This window comes from Macrobrachium nipponense, chromosome 4, assembly GCF_015104395.2.
Source record: "Macrobrachium nipponense isolate FS-2020 chromosome 4, ASM1510439v2, whole genome shotgun sequence".
In the NCBI taxonomy this organism is placed as follows: Eukaryota; Metazoa; Arthropoda; class Malacostraca; order Decapoda; family Palaemonidae; genus Macrobrachium; species Macrobrachium nipponense.
Genome location: NC_061100.1, coordinates 126,905,930 through 126,926,357, shown reverse-complemented (window position 1 = coordinate 126,926,357; position 20,428 = coordinate 126,905,930). Strand labels below are relative to the sequence as shown.

At 40.7% G+C, this 20,428-nt stretch overlaps 1 protein-coding gene across 2 annotated transcripts in view; it reads right to left on the bottom strand.

Moving 5' to 3' along the window:
• Positions 1-20,428, bottom strand: part of LOC135211148 (ubiquitin carboxyl-terminal hydrolase 29-like) — a 105,039-nt gene that overhangs the window by 69,463 nt on the left and 15,148 nt on the right. The window contains exons 6-8 of one of the 2 annotated variants that reach the window (XM_064244311.1): positions 8,356-8,541; positions 2,244-2,402; positions 1,912-2,116 (exon numbers count right to left, since the gene is read on the bottom strand). In XM_064244311.1, the coding sequence (XP_064100381.1) occupies positions 1,927-2,116; positions 2,244-2,402; positions 8,356-8,541 (535 nt within the window). In that variant the 3' untranslated portion in view covers positions 1,912-1,926. Of the gene's footprint in view, positions 1-1,911; positions 2,117-2,243; positions 2,403-8,355; positions 8,542-20,428 lie in introns of those variants that run through there. The other variant, XM_064244312.1, reaches the window with a different exon arrangement.

The following is a 20,428-nucleotide window of genomic DNA, read 5'->3' as shown; positions in this document are numbered from 1 at the left end:
GGTATTGTTAAAGACTCTTCACTTAAAGTCCTCTTGTGACAATTTTCCCAGCATCCATTTTTTCTTCTTTATCTTCATTACACTTTTTGAGATTCAATTTCTTTTGTCTTTCCTCATTTCCTTTTACTGCATCTACAAATGACTTCTGGGTGTTGAATTTCTGCAAAGTCTTTTGTCTTGCTTCTTTAAAGGTAATGCGCTCTTGAGTCTTGATACAAAGTGTTTCTTTTTCAATGAGATACTTGATACATGATTTATGTGCTGCAGTATGGTCTCCCCCACAATTAGGGCAGCATGGAGTAAGTTCACAATTCCCATGCTCTTTTCTGCCACAGTTAAAGCATATGGCTGGTTCATTCCTTTCTTTTTTCCTACATGTTGTTATCAAATGGCCAAACATTTGGCAATGGACATCTTCTGGGAGCGGGAATATACTGTCTAACTGGCAGGTGAAGCCATGCAGCTTTCAGAAATTTAGGGAGTCTCAAACAATCAAAGGTGAGTATTAGAGTAGGTGTTGGATGTAATATTCCCAATACTTTTTTCTTGATTCGTCTCACATCAACCACCTTTTGATCAGCAAATTCTTTTTGGAGAGTGTCCTCAGAATAATGTAGGAGTTCAGTACTATACACTACTCCTTTAGACTGATTCATTGTTTTGTGAGGAGTGCATTTTGCTGTGCTTCCTTCTAGAGACTGAATAGACAGTAATTTTCTACTTTCATCTGGGGTGATGAAACTTCCACAAGCAAGCTTCCTTCACCTTGAGAGGCTATCTTTGGTTCTCTGCCAATGCATTTTACAATATCTCTATGGACATCAAATATATTCAGTTCTTTTATGCTTTTGTCGAGATCAAGAGAAAGGTATTATTATAAGTCTCAGGTTCTTGAGATCCAAGTAAAATTCCAATATCAGGATTAGCATTCTTATATCTATTATTAAATCTGCTATTCTTTCCTCTGTTCTGAACTACATAAGGGCTTGTAGTAACAATCAAAGAATCTTTGATGTTTTCATTGGAGGAGGTTGGGGATGGCAAAGGGAGGTCCTTATCCAAGCCTAAGGTTGTCAACGGTGCAAAGAGTCGGGGGATCCAGGGGACAATGAACTAGACATATTATCCATGATAGTTTGAAGGAAAAAAAAAAAGGGGGGGGGGGGGGGGGGGGGGGGGAAATATACACACACACACACACAACAACTGCTTGGGAAGACCAACAAGGTATCGCGGACTAGACAGGGTCCAACATTCTCCACCAATGGCACACGTAGAAGTTGCTTCCCCACGGTCTGCCCCATACCCTACCCTTTCGGGATAGCACCAATATGCTTGCAGTGGCCCAGGTATAAGCCAATCTGCCTGCTGGGAGTTCTACCCCCACTAATGGGGACAGACTCCCCACTCCAAACATATTGGTGGGCTTCCGGACAAAAGCCTCAGGAGTCCCATCCCAAAAACCAGCCCCCCCTGGATTCCGATGGGCTGATCCCTGGAGATGGTTCCGCCCTTAAGATAGCAATGGGAAAATCCCATCACCATCTCTTGGGTCCAAACCGTATTGGGTGGCGACTCACCACCACAACTCCCACAATTAGCTTCGAATGCAAATCCCCTCCAAACCACGAACCCCTCCCAGACTCACCCAAGCAGAGAAATTTTTCGAAAGTGGAAATGTCCACGCAAGTTAATGCCAAAAGTTTTTGTAGGCGTTCCGTCAGGATCCGGCCTTCGCAAACTTGAAGGCAGAATCCCTTACCCCCTCACCACGTGAAGGAACCTACTCGAGGGTCAAATCCTGAGATGAGGACTCAAGACACTGACATATATGTATAAGATTAACAATCAAAACAATTATCTTCATCAAACATTTGAAGTTATTGAACTAAATTAGAATTATTATGTTAATTAAAATGGCAAATTTCAAAAGCAACTTACCTGTAATTCTTCATCTTCATCAACTGTTGCAGTAATGCTGTCACCAGCTATCTTTACTGGACTTAAAGAAGGCAGTATACCTTCCTCCTCTTTTGTACTACATATATTCAACTCGGAGGACAAATTACGCACTGTCAAAGTAGTTTGCTTGGAATTTTCACCATTCTGGGAAGTACTGAAATCAATAGTTGAACCATTAAATATTGGCAAAAATTTTTCCATTTAAGTTCAACAATCAGATATGTATTATCTTAAACCAACCTTGTTGAAACAAATGTTCAAAGAACTCTTAAAACCTTTACCTCTTTGCATCAGGATTCCATTTGGATGGTCCGGTCACACCTTCTACAATGAAGTCGTCCAATGTTATCCATCTGTTAACAATTACTTTTGAAGACATCTTGATACTTTCACACTGTTCTGGCTTATATTCGTACCTCTTCAGTTGTATTATTAAAATTCTACAATAAAAAGAGAAATAAATACAGTTCATTAATAAAAGTTATCTTTTACAAAAAGATCATAAGTTATTTTTTTACAAAAAATCAATCAATTAATAAAAGTTATTTTTTAACAAAAATAATTTGTATGGCATTTTTACATTGCATGGAACCAGTGGTTATTCAGCAACGGGACCAACGGCTTTGCACTTTGCATGATTTCCGAACCACGTCGAGAGTGAACTTCTATCACCAGAAATACACATCTCTAACCCGTCAGTAGAATGCCCGATAATCGAACTCGTGACACCAAGGTGGCAGGCCAAGACCATACCAATCACGCCACTGAACTGAGGCGCTTACAAAAAAATCGATCAATCATATAGTAGCCACACTCCCAAGTCTCTACTGTCCTCAGAGAGATGATGCATGCTTGCTCACATATGCACCACCTAGATCTAACAGCAACCACCTTCCCCCAAAACAGTTGGATAACTAGTGTCTTGCAAGATTTTATTAATAATGTTATTTCATGTGGGATTTCATCAGGGACTGTATACTTACAAGTTGCTACTCTTTTTGCTTTACTGTATATCTATGCATGTATCCTGAAGAAGATTCTGATGTATTTGATATGCTAGCAAAAGACTTGGTGGGAAATTTCCCACTAGTTTCCAAGTTTCATCCACTATGCAGATGGTGTATTCTGCTACTAATAGATGACGCAAAGGATGATCAAGACATGCAATGATGGTAGGATGATTCTATGCTCAATGATACTGTAATATGCACTTTCTACATATCAAAATTTTCTGTTATATATCTACAGCTCCTAGTAAATGCTTTTCTTGTAGTTTGATGTAGGATTCTGCTTTTCAAACACCTTATGTTACAGGTCTTTGTTGAAATGAACCAGTGGTTTTTACAATAGAAATTATTCCTGATTTATGCAGTGGCCCTGACTTCATCAATGGTACTCTACAATTTTCAAGTCTTCACCATTAAACATAATCTAGACACAACCTTTGTTACCTTTGCATGGTGGGCAATCAATATTAACAAGAAGTGATGATCACTTGTATGCCAATTATTCAAAATTATCCAGTTAAAAGCTATCAAGAATATTTAAGCTTGTATTCAAAAGGTAAATGCATAAAAGGTTAATTAAGTATATAACAGTTCTACTATGTACAGTAGAGCCCCAGCTCACGACTGTATTAGACCTCGACATAATCGGATTTCGCCACTAAATTTCCAATAAACTTTGTATCTGTGTTCAACCAAAAAACCGGATTCCGACCCCGAGACCATATGATGTTTGTAAACAAACTGTTTCCACCAGCCACCGCTAGTTAGCGTCATCAATGTTACCAAATGTAGCCTAATTTCATGTTTTTTAGCATAATTTGACCCAAGAATTAAGAGCTAGCATAAATTCTATCATACTTAGGGCTCTAGTACAATTTTAGAATGTATTTTCACTAAAATTTTAAATAAAATGCAGATAATTCCTCAATTTCATACACAGTTATAGTGAATATACGCATCTTCATAGTGAAATTGCCTCAAAAGCAGCACTAACAAATGAGTTGATTGTTAAGTTTGAACACAACTAAGGAATGTTAAATTTTGTGAATATAAATACCCACAGAGGCATGACAAACGGTCAGTAAAGTGTGAATAATGTTTTTTTTTCATGAGTAGTCTGGTTTTTTTCCTTTTTTAAGTTTTATTTTTTCAGTAGTTATCAATATTTTAATTAAGTCTGAAGTGATTTTCACACAATTTTCAAGTATTTATTCAATGTGTATGTGATCTTTTAAAAAAAAATGGTGTTTCAGACGCATGATAATGATCAGTAATAAGTATGTATGTTTTACTTCTTGAGTAGAGACTGGTTTGTTTGTTTATTTTTTTTTTTCCCCCAGCAGCTACCAAGATGTTATATTTGAAGTACCGTATATACTCGAATAAAGTGCGATCTCGCATATCATGCGACCCCCAAATTTTCACCAATAAACAGTGGTTTTGTCATGTATCTCATGTATCATGCAAGTTCCTTTTCCGAGAGCGTCAGTTCATAAGGTTGCTTATTCCTACTAAAGGCCTCTTTAAAAAAATAACAATCCAAGGAAGATTGCTTCTGCCTGCTTTTGACAATGTTCCTGAAATGATGACTCAGACAAACTTCATTGAACTGTGGAAGCATACGACCTATGTAAGCCTTTTCGGGGTGTCTTTTCTACGAATGATTGCACCTTATGAAAAGCAGCTAGAACATCTCAAAAAAAAAAAGTTGAAAGTGGTGAAGAAGTTGAAATTTTTAAGTTTTTTTGTAAAGTTAAGTGTTATAGTTTTGTTAATGTGTTTTGTAGTTTAGTTTATGTTTTCCTGACATTTTTTTATGTGTTTCGTAAAGTTAAGTGTATGTATCTGCTGTTTGTCCTCCTCCTCTGTCGCCACTTTCGGAGATAGCCTCACTCGAAAGGTAAGCTTCCACATTTTACTACATACGTACAGTATTTCTTGTATACCATGTACACTAATACACTTTATTTACAGGTAACAAATACATATTAGCTACTACGAGTATGTATTAAGTTAGGTATTGAATGGTCCAAATTGTTGTAGTATTTCATTGTTTATAGGTCAATTTAGTTTTATTCGGAAATTTACTGGGGTGTTTTTGGAGGGCTTGGAACGGATTAGCCATTTTACATGTAAATTGCAGTTCAAGATACGAAGGCCGCCTCAGAACGGATTAATTTTGTATCTCAAGGTACCACTGTATACTGTATATTATATATTAAAAATTATAAATATACGTTTAATATGATATTTATTTAACTCTCGACTTATTTAGTTGTAATTTACACGTAATGTATTGTATAAAAAGGCAAGGTTAGGGTAATATTTGGTGGTCAGGAACGGATTAATCTATTTTCAGTTACTTTTCAAGGGAAAACTTGATTCAGATCTCGAAATTATCGAATTTCGACGCTCCTTCTGGAACAAATTTGTGTCGAGATCCGGGGCTCTACTGTACATAAAAATGTATGGTTCACCAGTATTCAAGTGATCCAATATCTCCACTTTCAGGTTTGTTAACTAAGAAAAATACAAATTGATTAAAAAAATCGTCATTTTATAATGCCTTCTCAGATGGCTAAAAATCTCTCCACAAATAATGTCCACTAGTCATTTCTCCAAGCAACAGGTATGGTTGAGAAACCTAGTTGATCATTTCAACCATGTCACCATATCTGATAGGATCATTAGGTGAAGTGAAGGGAGCTTATGGTATTGCCCGTGGCGGCCCCCCCCCTTTTTATTAAGTCGATTTGCACAACTACTTCTTGAAGGGGAGTTTCTAGGTTTACTTGTACCTAATTAATGTCATAGAGAATAAATACAAAACTTCCAACTTGGCTTCCTACCCACACGTTGTAAGATGTTCTGTAACTAATACTCTTTTAGGCATAAAGTGCTATTATCTAGCATGATTTCCTGTAGACATAAGGTTATAGTTGAATGTTCATGAATCAAAATCCTCAACTCTCCATATTAAGCCTTAAGACTCCAACAATCTAGTCAAGGATTAATGACAAACCATGATTTTCTTCCAAAATCTTTTCATAAATTTCCAATAGAAGTTCTCAAGTCTTTCAAGCTTTCTTCAAATTTAAAGATGGTCTTGTAATGGCCAGCTTATTTCCTTTTCTTGATATATCTTTTTTTAAGAGAGGGGTAATGTATCTCAACAGTGGAGTCTTCCTTCTTTTTTTTTCTCTCTCTCTTCCCTTTTGTTTATGAAATGACTAATTACAATGATAAGTGCTTCTGACATACCTCTATTCATGGAGTTTTCTCCAAGTTCCAGAAAATTTTTGAAGAGAGTACTCAGCAGTTTCCAGCACTAGAGGGTTCAACAGGAAGCAGGTGGTCTACACCTGGGAACAATGCCTACTACTCATATTTCAACGTAAAAACACTTCATATAATGAAAAATAACCTTGTCCCATATACACAGTTTTTAGATTAACTTACGCTAAATAGAAGCGAGAAAATCACTCTGAATCGAGTTAAATACAGTAATAATCTTACCTCTGCTCTCAGTTGATTTTTCCAAAACAAAAGATTGATTGCTTTGTTTGTATTTTATAATACTATAGTAATATGAGACTACATAATATTATTGGATACAGTAAAGCATAACTTTAAGAGCCAAGGAAAAGATGCAAATTTGTAATGTTTGTATTTCATGAGGGTTGATTGGTGTTGGACTAAGCCACTGATAACCAGACAACGATGCTATAAATCCTATGGAGTGTAAAACCCAGGCATGAATATATCAAACGCGCCGTACAACCAAAGTGCTGGTAGCCGATAACCAGACAATGGTGCCCTATTAATGAAAAAATAACTTAATGTAGTTCACAACATGATGTATTAGTCATATTTCAACTTAAAAACACTTCATATAATGAAAAATAACCTTGTCCCAAATAAATAGTGTTTCTAAGGAATAATTTATGCTATATAGGAGCAAGAAAATTGCTCTGCATTGAGTTGAGTATGACTAAATAATCTTACTCTGCTCTCAGCAGATTTTTTCCAAACAAAAACATGATTGGCCTGCTTGTATATTGATACAATAGTAATATAAGATTACATACAGCAAAGTAAAGCATAACTTTTTAAAAGAGCCGAGGAAAAGATGCATACTTGTTGTTTGTATTTTATGAGGCAGTCTTGGCACTTAGCCTAAGCCACCAATAACCAGAGAACAGTGCTATAAACCCTATGTAGGGTAAAACCCAGTTATGAATATATTGAACAAGAGCCGTGAACCAGAAATGTCGGTAACCGATACCAGCTGTAACCGGGGGCTGCCTGTATATCAAAGAAACCTTCTCAGTTCAACGAAGTGCCCACATTTAGCCACTGATGCTTAAAAATCTACGAGTAAGCGAATCTCCATCAACTTGTTCTCCCATGGATAACCTACAGACATGAAGCTGAAACATCCCAAGGTTGCTATGAATCCTCATTAAGTGGCTGCTTCAAAACCCTCAATGATGTGAGACACCTGGTGTTGTCACTAGCATCAGGTCTAAAATCCACTCTTGCTATTATCAAAGGGGAAGACCTATGTCCCCATGTAAGCCCTAAACTGGTCAGGTTCCACCGACAAGTACCTCTTTGGTTCGTTACACACGCAAAAGTTGTCAAGGTGTCTTTGACAATGCCGACATATTTTTTTCACATGATACATCAATGCTTAGAGGCCTATGAAGATAAGACTTCAGCTTGAAGAATCTGACCAAGAGCTTGTGGCCTGCTGATCCAGAAGGTGGGCTCCCCATCCACAACCCAATTCATCCGCAAGCATTAAAATCTCCAGAGAAAGGAACAGGGGGTACTTTACAAATGTGAACAAGGGTTTTGCCATCAATGAATAATGTCCAGGACTTCTTTAAGACTTCAGCTGGGTGATCATCTAGAATAGAGTCTTTAGACTACGATTTTGAAAACTTATTGTTGAGATTATTCTAAGGCAGCTATGCAAGACCAACCTCTCCTGAGAAACAAGATGGCTAATCAGGGACAGCCATTATCCAGGCTTGAAGATCTGGACAATAACGGAATAGTTGAATCAATGTTATCCAAGACTGAGAATGTCAGCACTATACGATGATGGGTTTGTGATGAAAAGAAAAGTCAAAAACATGAGAGATCACATCAATGGCATTACAAGATGCAGTCTAATAATTTAAATTATCTAAAGTTTCGTATAAAAACCACAATTTCCTAGCAACAAGTTTTTTAAAAACTCAAAAAAAACTTCAAAGGACAAACAACTAATGCACCATTTACTTTTAAATAAATTCATATATAAATTACAGAATTATTGGGTTACCATTTTACCCATCCATACATCCTGAAGCAAACCATTTTTCTTATGTTCTCTTACCTGGGAACACTTGTTACAGTTGTAACAACTGATGAGGTACCATGACCACACTTCTCACATGTCAGTTCTCGTTCATCCTCACCCATGTAACTTGACACAGCATCCTGAAGTGTATGCCCTCCACTATCTGGAAGGTTTACATACAACCCAAAATATGACTGTTTCCTTCCTTCTACTTCACCACATCTGAAACAAATTGCCAATTTATATTAAAAATGCTTCTACTGTAAGCCTTTTACACACCTCATTATGCAGGAGGGCATTAAATATGACAAATTTTTAAAGTAATTTGTATTTTTCCCAATCATACAATCCTGAAGTCTTTACATACAGGGTTTACTTTCAGCATAAGCTGGAACCAGCCGTTTAACCTAAAACGAGGTGGTTATTGGTAGCTGGCTACCTACAGTAGGGGAGGAAGCCCAGCTATCTAGTCAGTATGCATTCACTTTATCTTTTGGTCCAGGTAGCAGAATGAGGTGGGTCATTTATAAAAAATTTGTCATTTGCTCCTACACATATACAATCCTTCGTCTTTAAATATGGGAGACTTTAGTCTTGGTGAGAGGATTCTGAGCAAATCTCTGAGAACTGACTGGTAGTTCACCTCAACTGGGCCCTCTCTTCCTGGTCACGTAAGAGCAAAGGACGGACCCCCACGCCTCTGATCTGTTGAATAGGTGTGATGTTCAACCGCCAAAGTTATGGGTCTTTCAAATTAATGGGATATAGCATCAGGGATTCAAAGAAAGGCTTGGATGAACCCACAATAACACTGAAGATAACCAACAAGGTTGTTCATTGTCAGTCCCTCTCTCCCCTCATTAAGTAAAATGGTAGCAGGTAATGCAGATGGCCTGTGGTCACTTAGTAGCCACCAGGGTCCTTAGATTTGGAATGACCATACCCTGTTGATCACCTGGCAAATCAGACAGAACAGTGGGAAGGTGCTAGATTTGGAATGACCATATGCCCCCCCCCCCCCCCATGTTGATCCACCTGGTCAAATCAGAAACAGAACAGCCCTGGGAAGGGGTGTAAGCCTTAAAACTTATTCCCTGGATGCAAAAGATATCTATAGATGACAACAACATCTGGTGCTCTCAGTCAGTCACCTATGTAAGTACTGGCCAGACCCAACATTGCATAACTTCAATGACTGGATGAAAGATGGTGCTTTCAACGTGGCAAGGGGGGCTGTTGCCTGTTTCTGCCCACGTCTGGAAAGACAGAAATGAACAGTAACAGATTGAAGGTCTAACTCAACTGTCTTCCAAGGTTGAACAATCTTCTGGAATGTCGTGACCAACTGACCTAACACTGACCCTAGCAACTGAACTTGTCTGTCATTATTATTTAGCTTGCCTAGAATGGGCGGTTGACCACTGTGTTGAGAGTGCTACTGCTCTTTTGTGCACCTGCATCATCAATTGAGAAGATGATAGGACACTAGACCCCTTTCTTGTTGACTATGGACTTACCTTGGTAACATTCCTTATCAATAACATCAGATCCTGAGGCTTCTGAAGAGGTAAGAAGTTCCAGGACATCAAGCTGCAATGCTATGTATGTGAACACACGTTACCTATCATAAAGATGCTCAACGAACTAAGAGGTCAATTGATACAATCTGGCTAATTCTGTAAAAGCCAACTAATAGAAACTGCATTCTTCACCTCCCTCACAAAGTCTCACAAAGAAGCTTATACAACAGACCTATGGAGGTCTAAAGATGTGCAGTCAAGTTTCCTTCCACAACCGGAATACTGAAGGGTGGTTAAAGGTAGAATTACAACAAAAGAGACTGGGTTTGCACATCAAGAAAAATGAATATCATATCAAGTCATTACTGTTCCTATGACCTTGCTTCAGCTCAGGGTTGAGATAAACAGCCAGGGCAGGACCTAGACACTAAGCCACAATCTCAAGATGACAAAGGTGACCACACACTGCCTATCCTTGGCAAACAAGCTGCATGAACCACAAATGCTCCAGCCTTGAGCACAAAAAACTGGTGCCATGCGCCACAGTATTGGCCATTCCCAATGTTAAGGGTATCACCTCAGCTGCTAACATCTATTCAACCTTCCACCTTCTCCACCATCTCTGATGGATCAGGTGACAATGAATTTGTGAGTATTTAAATTTGCAAACACAAAGGAAAAAATTGAATGTCAAATTAAGATATTATTTAAGGGACCCTAGACCCAGTATTTTTAGGTATTTATCCACATGAACAAAAATTAGAAATAGATTCCATAAGGGACTACAGTAGTTATTTTTTTACCAGTTTTTGTGCATTTTGGCACATTTGCACACATTGAAGTTTACATACTGCAGGCATTTAAATACCAATTGACTCCAAAGTGACCCCTGTCAAAAGACTGATGTATGGTTTTTTTCTTCCAGTACTTTTGTAGAGGCTATATGTCACAATATTTTGTTTAAATGTGGCTGGATGGAACTTGTCTCATAATAGTTAGTTATATCTTATTTCCCTTACTATTATTGCTGAAAATGTTATATATATCATCAAATACGGAATTGTGAATATGCAGACCATACAGTAGCTTATATAGGAGGTCAAGTCAACAGGGAAAAAGCTTGAAGCTGAAGCTAAAAAAAGTCCATCCAATGGAAATTCTGCTAAGTAACAGTCTTTAGCTGTTTGTGAATCTTTTTTCATGCCAGACAGTGTGAATATTTCTAGTACCAAATATGAGAAACTAGTAAAAAGTCTGGTTATGATGCTAGAGCCAGATAGTTAACCAGATGTATTTCCAAACTGCCAAAACTTCACACACACACATAACTTGACTTTTGGCATCTTTTTCCCAAAAGTAAAGTTTTACAACTTCAAAATTTCTTAAGCTCCTTTGGATTTGAAACTAGGGGCATCATTCTTTTTGTCATTTTGTTTCTGAAAGATTCTAGTTTTTTCTTTTTTTGGCTTAGTTGAACCTGTTTGCATTACAACTTATTTTTTTAAATGAATTTTCAGTATATTTGATTTTTAATTTTGTCTAGGCCTACAATAGTCTGCCTAATCATTTAGTACCAAAGTCAAGAACATAAAAGTAATTGGATAATTTAAACCTTTTATAAAATTGAATGTGTATAGTTTTCAATAGTTGCATATCTTCCACTTTCCAATAATGTTTTTTTTCCCTAATTTGGCTGACCTCAAAGTTCACCCAGCTCTTAACTGTTAATGAATCAACAACCTGAAACTATTTAATTAGGATTAAATTTAAAAAAATATGTATAGAGGTCACATGGTCCCTAAACTCTGTATCTGAATAAGATTTTCAGTTCTGTAAGTTTAAAGTTACATAAATTATTGATTTTTTTATAAAGTGTAAGTTAAGCCTATTTTGCCAGCCTGTGCATAGACAAGTACGCTACATTACATTCTCAGTCTGAATGTGCATATATAGACATATGCATTGCATTAAGGAAACTACACCTGCTTTGCTTGCTTGCTTCACTCAATTTTTTTTTTTATGAAGCTTCAATCTGTCATTTTTTTTCTTGATGAAGAATTTGAGAGAGAGAGAGAGAGAGAGAGAGAGAGAGAGAGAGAGAGAGAGAGAGATTTGATTTATATAGATTATTGGCATTATCCCAAGCACTGGGGCAACTAAGACCATTTAGTGCTGAAACAGAAAGAGAGTAAAAGGTTTGAAAGGTGTTACAGGAGGAAAACCTCGCAGTTGCACTATGAAACAATTGTTAGGCAAGGATGGACAGTAAGATGGAATAAAGAATATGAACAGAGGTACAGTAAAAGGAATGAAAGTAGTTGCAGCTAGGGGCTGAAGGAACGCTGCAAAGAACCCCAAGTAATACTTACATTGCACTAAATAAGGTGCAATGACGGCACTATCCCCTCTACGGGAGAGAGAGAGAGAGAGAGAAAGCAGGAAAATTGTGTATTTTCTTTAATGTGTTGCACTTGTCTCCATACACACACACAAAGATATACTGTACACATATAAGACTGAAAAAACATGTATTCCACATATATATACATACTAATATACATATGCAGGATAGCCAACAGGCTAAGCTTACACATTGACTTTACATAAAAATCTTCCATGTAACTATTTAATCATAATTTATGAATGTCCTATTCATAATCAAAAACGTTTAAAAACTTCCTAAATTTACCTATACAATTGTTTTTCGTTCCTGTTGTTGAACTGGAGCACTCACAAATTCATTGTCACCATCATTATCTCTCCTTGTTTAATGATCAAATTCAATTACCAACCAACAATTGGGAGGTGGTGATAAACCATAAACAGAAGCCATTGTCTCACCTGGGGTAGGCTCATGCACACCTGGGCTGACTGTTGGAGTGGTCTGCTTGCCTGCTCTTACATAAAGATCTGGCAGTAGTACATATCAAATGCCTTCAAAGAAACCAGCAAATCTTTCCTGACAAGGAAATTGTCTTACATACTCCTCATAAGACCTACCAATGCACTAAGACCAAGGTCATAAGGTAGGCAAAAAACATTATATCCTTCACACTTTTTGCTGATAAAATGCATGCAAAACAGAAGCACAAAATGCCATAAACACAAAAAGATGGTCTGAGTACAGCAAGCTGTCTTATATGTACCTGTAGAAAAAGTGCTTGATGATAAAAGTTCTTCCCAATCACTAATATAGCAATTAGAATCAGCAACTAGTTTCAGCTAGTGATGAGGAATATCCTAAATACAAAGGGTGGTTTTTATTATGAACACAGGAAAAATTCTATTATAGTCCACAATGCACATTAGAGCCAGGATATGCATAAGAAGCCTGCAGAGACAAAAGACAGCCTGTAAGTAGCTGGAGATTACTGACAATTCTCTGGACACAAGGAAGAGGGAGAGAAACTGAAGGAGGATCAATCAATTTGAATAAAAACAATGAGATATTCTCACAAACTGCACTGAAAAACACAGTATGCAAAACAGTGAGGAGCACAGTTACTACTTAAATACCAATCTAAGGTTCTTTTAGCTATTCTGCCAATTCTGTTTAGAAGACACAAAAATACACACCTGGAGACATTTACAGTAAATAAGGATGCTTATATGTAACTGATGGGTTTGTGATAAAATGATATTGTTAAGATACAATAAAGTTTTATACATACTTACCTGGCAGATATATACTTAGCTATAGACTCCGTCGTCCCACCCGACAGAATTCAAAACTCGCGGCACACGCTACCGGTAGGTCAGGTGATCTACCATTCCCGCCGCTGGGTGGCGGAATCCCAACCATTCCCGTTTTCTGAGCCAGATTTTCTCTTACACCTGTCTCCTGAGGGGAGGCTGGGTGGGCCCTTAATCGTATATATCTGCCAGGTAAGTATGTATAAAACTTTATTGTATCTTAACAATATCATTTTTATACATGCGACTTACCAGGCAGATATATACTTAGCTGATTGACACCCTTGGTGGAGGGCGAGAGACAGCTATATATATAAACAAAATTCTAATAACGGGAAACAACAATTGTTGTAGGATATCAATCCTTGGTTCTTACCTGTTTGGGCTGAAGACTTCATGATTACTGTCATTTAGTCTGCCTGCCTCAAGAGCTTCAGTGAGGTAAACCACCTATGACCGAACAGCCCTTCTGGATCATGTCAATGGGGGCTAGCCCGCTTACGCGACAGAACCTGCATGGATCGTACCAATGGGGCTTACCCGCTTACATGGCAGAGCCTGACCTGTATCTTATCAATGGGGGCTAGCCCTCTTACATGACAGAGCTTTAGGCTTTACATAATGCACAACGAGGAGACCAAAAGTTAATCCCGACCACCTGACCTTCCTAACCATGTTAAAATCTAAGAACTGAAAAGGGTTCTTCCTATACCCTCTTTCAGTCAACCATAAAAAACCAAACACCATAATGTTAAAATTACATAACCTAACTAATTAGGATTAACCTCAGCTCCTCCTCCCAGCACTAAATCCCGGGCGGGACACATATGCTCCCAGTGAAAAGCACTTTTCATAAAGTAACTCTCACATCCTTTAGATAGTGAGAGGCGAACACTGAGTTACACTTCCAATACGTGGATTCAATTAGATTTGAAGGGACCACGTTTTATGAAAAGCCATTGAGGTGGCTATGGCCCTCACTTCTTGTGTGCTTTAACCCTGAGAAGTTTAAATTGTTCTTCACCACATTTAAGATGCGCTTCCTTAATAACGTCTTTAATTAAAACGTAAGGGCGTTTTTTTATATTGGTCTTGTAGGATCCTTGACCGAACACCAAAGACTTTCCTGCGTACCTCCCAAAAGAGACTTTCTTTGTAAATAAAATTTTAGCGCTCTTACTGGACAAAGGGTCTTCTCCTTTTCTTCCCCCGTAAGAGAAGAGAGTGCCTTCCACTTCGAAGCTTCTAGGCCACGGTTTTGATGGGTTTTCGTTCTTGGCTAAGAAGAGAGGCTTAAAAGAGCAAATTGCAGCCTCTTCTTAAACCCCACTCTGCCCTCTAACGCTTGAAGTTCACTCACCCTTTTTGCCGTGGCTAAGGCGAACAGGAATAGAGATTTCCTCGTCAAATCCCTAAAAGAAGAATTATTGGAAGGTACGAATCTTTCAGACATCAAATAATGCAGCACTATATCCAAGTTCCAACTGGGATTTTTTTTATTATTCTGACTTTTTGAGGTCTCGAAAGACCTAATAACGGTCATGTAGATCCTTATTGTCCGACACCTCCAGACCCCTATGCCTAAACACCGAGGCCAGCATACTTCTATACCCCTTGATCGTAGATACTGCTAGGCCACACTTTCTTCTAAGGTAAAGAAGAAAATTTGCAATGTCGGTTATAGAGGTACTGGAGAGGATAGCTCATGCGTCCTGCACCATCTTCTAAACACTTCCCACTTCGACTGGTACACCCGTAATGTGGATGGTCTCCTGGCTCTTGCGATTGCTTTTGAAGCTTCGCGAGAAACGAAAACCCCTCGCTCTAACGAGTCCTTCGATAGTCTGAAGGCAGTCGGACTTAGAGCGGGGAGGTTTTTGTGATACCTGTCGAAGTGGGGTTGTTTGAGAAGATCGCTCCTTAGTGGGAGGGATCTGGGAAGATCCACTAATTCCACTCCAGCAACTCTGTCACCCAATACTAGGGCTGGCCAAAAGGGAGCGATCAAAGTTAATTTCGTTCCCTCTGAGGAGGCCAAACTTTTCTTATTACTTCCCCTACCAGTTGAAGGGGGAAAAGCGTACCCGTCTATTCCCTTCCAATCCATGAGGAGACGTCTATCGCTATTGCTCTTGGATCCGCGATGGGGGAGCAATAATTCTCCAACCTCTTGTTCCAGTTGGTTGCGAACAAGTCTACGTTCGGCCTTCCCCATAACCCCCATAACTGATCGCACACTTGAGGGTGGAGAGTCCATTCGGTGGGGAGCACTTGGTCTCTTCTGCTTAGCAGATCCGCTCGAACATTCTCCTCCCTGAATAAATCTCGTTAGAAGAGAGATCTGCTTCTCTTGCGCCCAAAGCAACAACTCCCTCGCTGTCTCGTAAAGGGAGAATGAATGAGTTCCCCCTTGCTTCCTGATATATGCTAGGGCTGTCGTGTTGTCTGAATTGACCGAATGATCGATCCTAATATCTGTTCGTTGAAAGTGCAAGAGAGCTAGGTGAATGGCTTTCAGTTTCCTTTTTGTTTATGTGCCAGGACACCTGAGCTCCTTCCCAGGTTCCCTCGACACTTCTTGTGAATCCAACGTTGCTCCCCACCCTCATCCGATGCGTCTGCAAACAACGCTCGGAGAGGGCTCTTTATGTGCAAGGATATTCCTTGACCGAGTTTCTTCGGGTTTAACCACCACCGAAGATCTTGTTTGACCTTGTCCCGTTATCCTGAATGACTCTTCGAGGTCCTGGGAACTTTGATCCCAGTTCTCCTTCAGATAATACTGAAGGGGTCTTAGGTGCAGTCTCCCTAGGGAAACGAACTGCTCCAACGAGGAAATGGTTCCCAGCAAACTCATCCACTCCCTCGCGGAACAATGTTCTTTCCCTAGGAAATCCTGACACCTTTGTAAGGCAGCGCTCTATTCTCTCTGTTGACGGAGACGCTAGAAAACCCCGAGAATCCATCCGAATCCCCAGATAAACTATGTTCTGCTGGGGATCCAGCTGGGACTTCCCGAGGTTGACTAGGAGTCCCAATGACTGCGTCATCTTTAATGTTACCGAAAGGTCCTCCAGACACTGTTGCTTCGACTTTGCTCGTATTAGCCAGTCGTCCAAATACATCGAGATTCTGATCCCCTCTAAATGTAGCCAATGCGCCACATTCTTAGGATACCCATGAAGACTTGCGGGGCCGTCGAAAGTCCGAAGCAAAGCGCTCGAAATTGAAACACTCTTCCCTGTGACATGAATCTTAGGTATTTCCTTGATGCCGGACGAATTGGCACAATGGAAATATGCATCTTGAAGGTCCAGGGATACCATCCAGTCCCCTGGACGAAGAGCAGAAAGTACAGAGGAAGAGGTCTCCATCGAGAACTTCTTCTTGATCCCACAAAGACGTTCAGCGCACTTACATCCAAAACCGGCCTCCACCTGCCCGAGGCTTTTGGTACCAGGAATAGACGGTTGTAGAAACCTGGTGAATGGAGATCTTGAACCGGTTCTATTGCCCTTTTCCGCAACATAAGTTCTACTGCTTGCAGGAGAGCTTGACTCTTGACAGGATCGTTGTATCTCGCTGTTAACTCCCTTGGAGTTCTTGTTAAGGGAGGATATTCCCTGAAGGGGATGAGGTATCCTCTCTCGATGATCGAGAGGGTCCAGCTGTCCGCCCCTCTCTTTCGCCCAGACTCTGGCAAAGTTCGACAGTTCTGGCGCCTACCGCTATCTGGAGGACTTCTTCTTCATTTTGCCTTCCCTCCCGAAGGTCTCCTGGAAGGTCTTCTCTGGTATCCGGTCTTCTACCTCTAAAAGGGGTTCTTGAGGAGGAAGAGGCTCCTCGAAAGGGCTGCTGAAGAGGTGTTTTATCCTTCTTTTGAAAAGGAACCGCAGGCTTGAACCTCTTTGCTGACTGTGTCAGTAAATCCTGTGTGGCTTTTTCCAGCTAATGATTTTGCTACATCCCTCACCGTGTCCTGTGGGAAAAGGTGGTTCGAAAGCGGCGAATATAGCAAGGCCGACCTTCTGTAGAGGAGATACTGACTTGGACAGGAAAGACCCATACACTGCTCTCTTTTTCAAAACTCCCGATCCAAAAAGAGCAGCCCACTTCCACCGAACCGTCCATCACCGCTCTGTCCAGACACGATAACACACTCGATAATTCTTCCATCGTGACAAATTCGGGATCTTGGGCTCTCTTCGCAAGGGCTCCCAAAGCCCAGTCCATAAAATTAAATACTTCGAGCGTTCCTAAAGAGTCCCTTTAGTAGATGGTCCAGTTCACACATCCCCCAAGTAGCTTTTGCTGATAGTAGAGCGCGCCTCCTTGAAGAATCTACTAAGGAAGCGTAATCTGCGTCTGCCGATGAAGGCAGTCCTAAGCCAATAGGTTCCTGGGTATCGCCCCTCCCATCTTCCAGGTTTACCCGTCAACTTTGAAGGAGGGCATGAAAAAACAGTCTTGCCCGCCTCTCTTTTATTCTTAAGCCATTCTCCAAATCCTTTGAACGCTTTTTTCATACTAAGGGCTGGACGCATCTTTACAAATGAGGATGCCTGTTTGGAGACTTCGTGCTCGATAGCAAAGATCCTGGAGAGGGCGGATCCGCTGGTTGAAGCTTATCTCCGAACTCCTGCAACAACAACAAGGACAATCTCTTATAATCAGAGACTACTACATCCACAGGTAATTCTTCATCCGAGACTTCTTCTAAGTCTCCGGCTGCCGGGATCCTTCGGAGAAGAGCGGTTCTTAGTTGTCGAGGGACTTCTGTCAAACGAAGAAGAAAGTCGTCCGTGTGACAAATCCTTGCTACTACAAGGCCGCAACAGAGTTCTTAAACGCACGAGATCTTCTCTCAGGCACCTGTTTCCTACCAGGTGAAGGGCTTCTACTCTCCGAAGAACTCATAAAGTGCGAAGGGGTCTTACTCTGACCTAAGCTCGTACAAGGCGCCTGGCGCCTACTCGACTCCTGACGCCTGCTCGACTCCTGGCGTCTATTAGACTCCTGGCGCCTACCCGACTCCTGACGCCTGCTCGACTCCTGAAGCCTGCTTGATTCCTGGGGCGCCTGCTTGACTCCTGGCGCTTGTCGTGACTCCTTGTAGGCTCTTGACGCCTCTCACAAGACTCCTGGCGTCTGTAAGGCTCTATACGCCTGTAATATTCTTGGCGCCTACTAGGCTCTGTCAAAACTCTATGTTTCTCACAAGCTCCTGCTTCTTAGGCTCTTGACGCCTATTCCTGATCCTCAGAAGAGGAGTCCGACTCCTGACTTTCTCCTAAGAGACGTAGCTGACCGCTGCTCTGCGAGCGGCTACCGCTGGGAACTTTCTTCCTATAGATAGGAGAGGATCGTTTAAAGGGAGAACGAGAGTGTCTCTCCGGAGACGAGCGCTGCTAGAGTGAGAAACTTCTCTCCTACCAGGAGAAGACAATTTTGATCTCTTCACTGGAAGGGAGGAGTCTTTCCTTCGAGACGAATCCTTATGTAGAGCGCCTACCAAGGAGGATATTTGCTCCTGTAGATTAAGCAGGAAAAGCTTTGTCGGATCTTGAGGCGCTGGAGACGGTCTTCTCGCCCTCTTACTAGTCGAAGGAAAATCCTCTGGAAATCGCTCTGGGCTTGAATCAAAAGCGTCTCCTTTCGGCGCTACCCACGATCTCTTCAGAGGACGAGACTTCGAAGCAGAGCTCCATCCACGCCTGGACGAGGAGGAGGTCCGACGCAGAAAAACACTCTTCCAGGATGCCTTTTCTACGGCTATCCAAGGCAGCCTGGGTCGTTACTTCAGGGTCTGCCGAAGGGACGCCTGATCGTTGGGGATGCTCCACATCCTCCCTGCTGGCTTTTGACATTTCCTCCTCCCCCCTTGGTTCCTGGGATTTGGTTTGAAGCGGTCTAGGCCTAGTGAGCAACTGCGGAGCCGATCAGACGCCCCCCTCCCACTGCACTGGGGTCACTGTATTCACTGACACTCTTACCTTGTGTTTCCATGGCTTTAAGCTGCTCCTGAAGCTCCCTGATCGAGGATCTCATTTTTTCCATTTCTGAAAATGAACCCTTAGATTCAAAACACGGAGAAGGGGCTGAGGTTTATGGGAGAAACATCATCTAGTTTGTTAATTTCTGATTCAGGCTCAAAAGAACAAGATCTACTCGAGCTTCTAGCGACGCTTTCCTAGCTCTATCATTCTCTCTTTTCTAATATAAGAAGCTAAATCCTTCCATCCTTGCTCCGAAAGCCCTTCACATTCAGCACAAGTTCTATCAACCGCACATTCAGAACCTCTACATTTACTACAAAGCGTATGAGGATCTACCTCTGCTTTAAACAACCTAGTTCTGCATTCTTCCCTTGCACAAACCCTAAACTTAGGTGTTACTTTAGCTTCAGCCATCTTAATAGAAAAAACCCAATCCAAATCCTAATCCAGTCCAAAATAAGCGTATGCCAATCCCGAGAATAAAACAAGAGTACTTCACCAAATGAGTCCAACCAATTCTCGGCAAATGAGCAGAATTCCAATCAGGAGAGACCAAACAACAGTTGTTGCCGGCCTCAGCGACAGAGAAAATCTGGCTCAGAAAACGGGAATGGTTGGGATTCCGCCACCCAGCGGCAGGGGTGGGGGGGGAATGGTAGATCACCTGACCTACCGGTAGCGTGTGCCGCGAGTTTTGAATTCTGTCGGGACGACGGAGTCTATAGCTAAGTATATATCTGCCTGGTAAGTCGCATGTATAAAAACAAAAAGTTATGTAGTATACGTACTTTAAATAATATAATTATGTCCAAGGCATCACAAGTATCTTCAAGTTCTTATCACTGGCCTGAATAACTCTTACAACAAATCAATTTGTATATCCTGCAATTCTGTGAATGG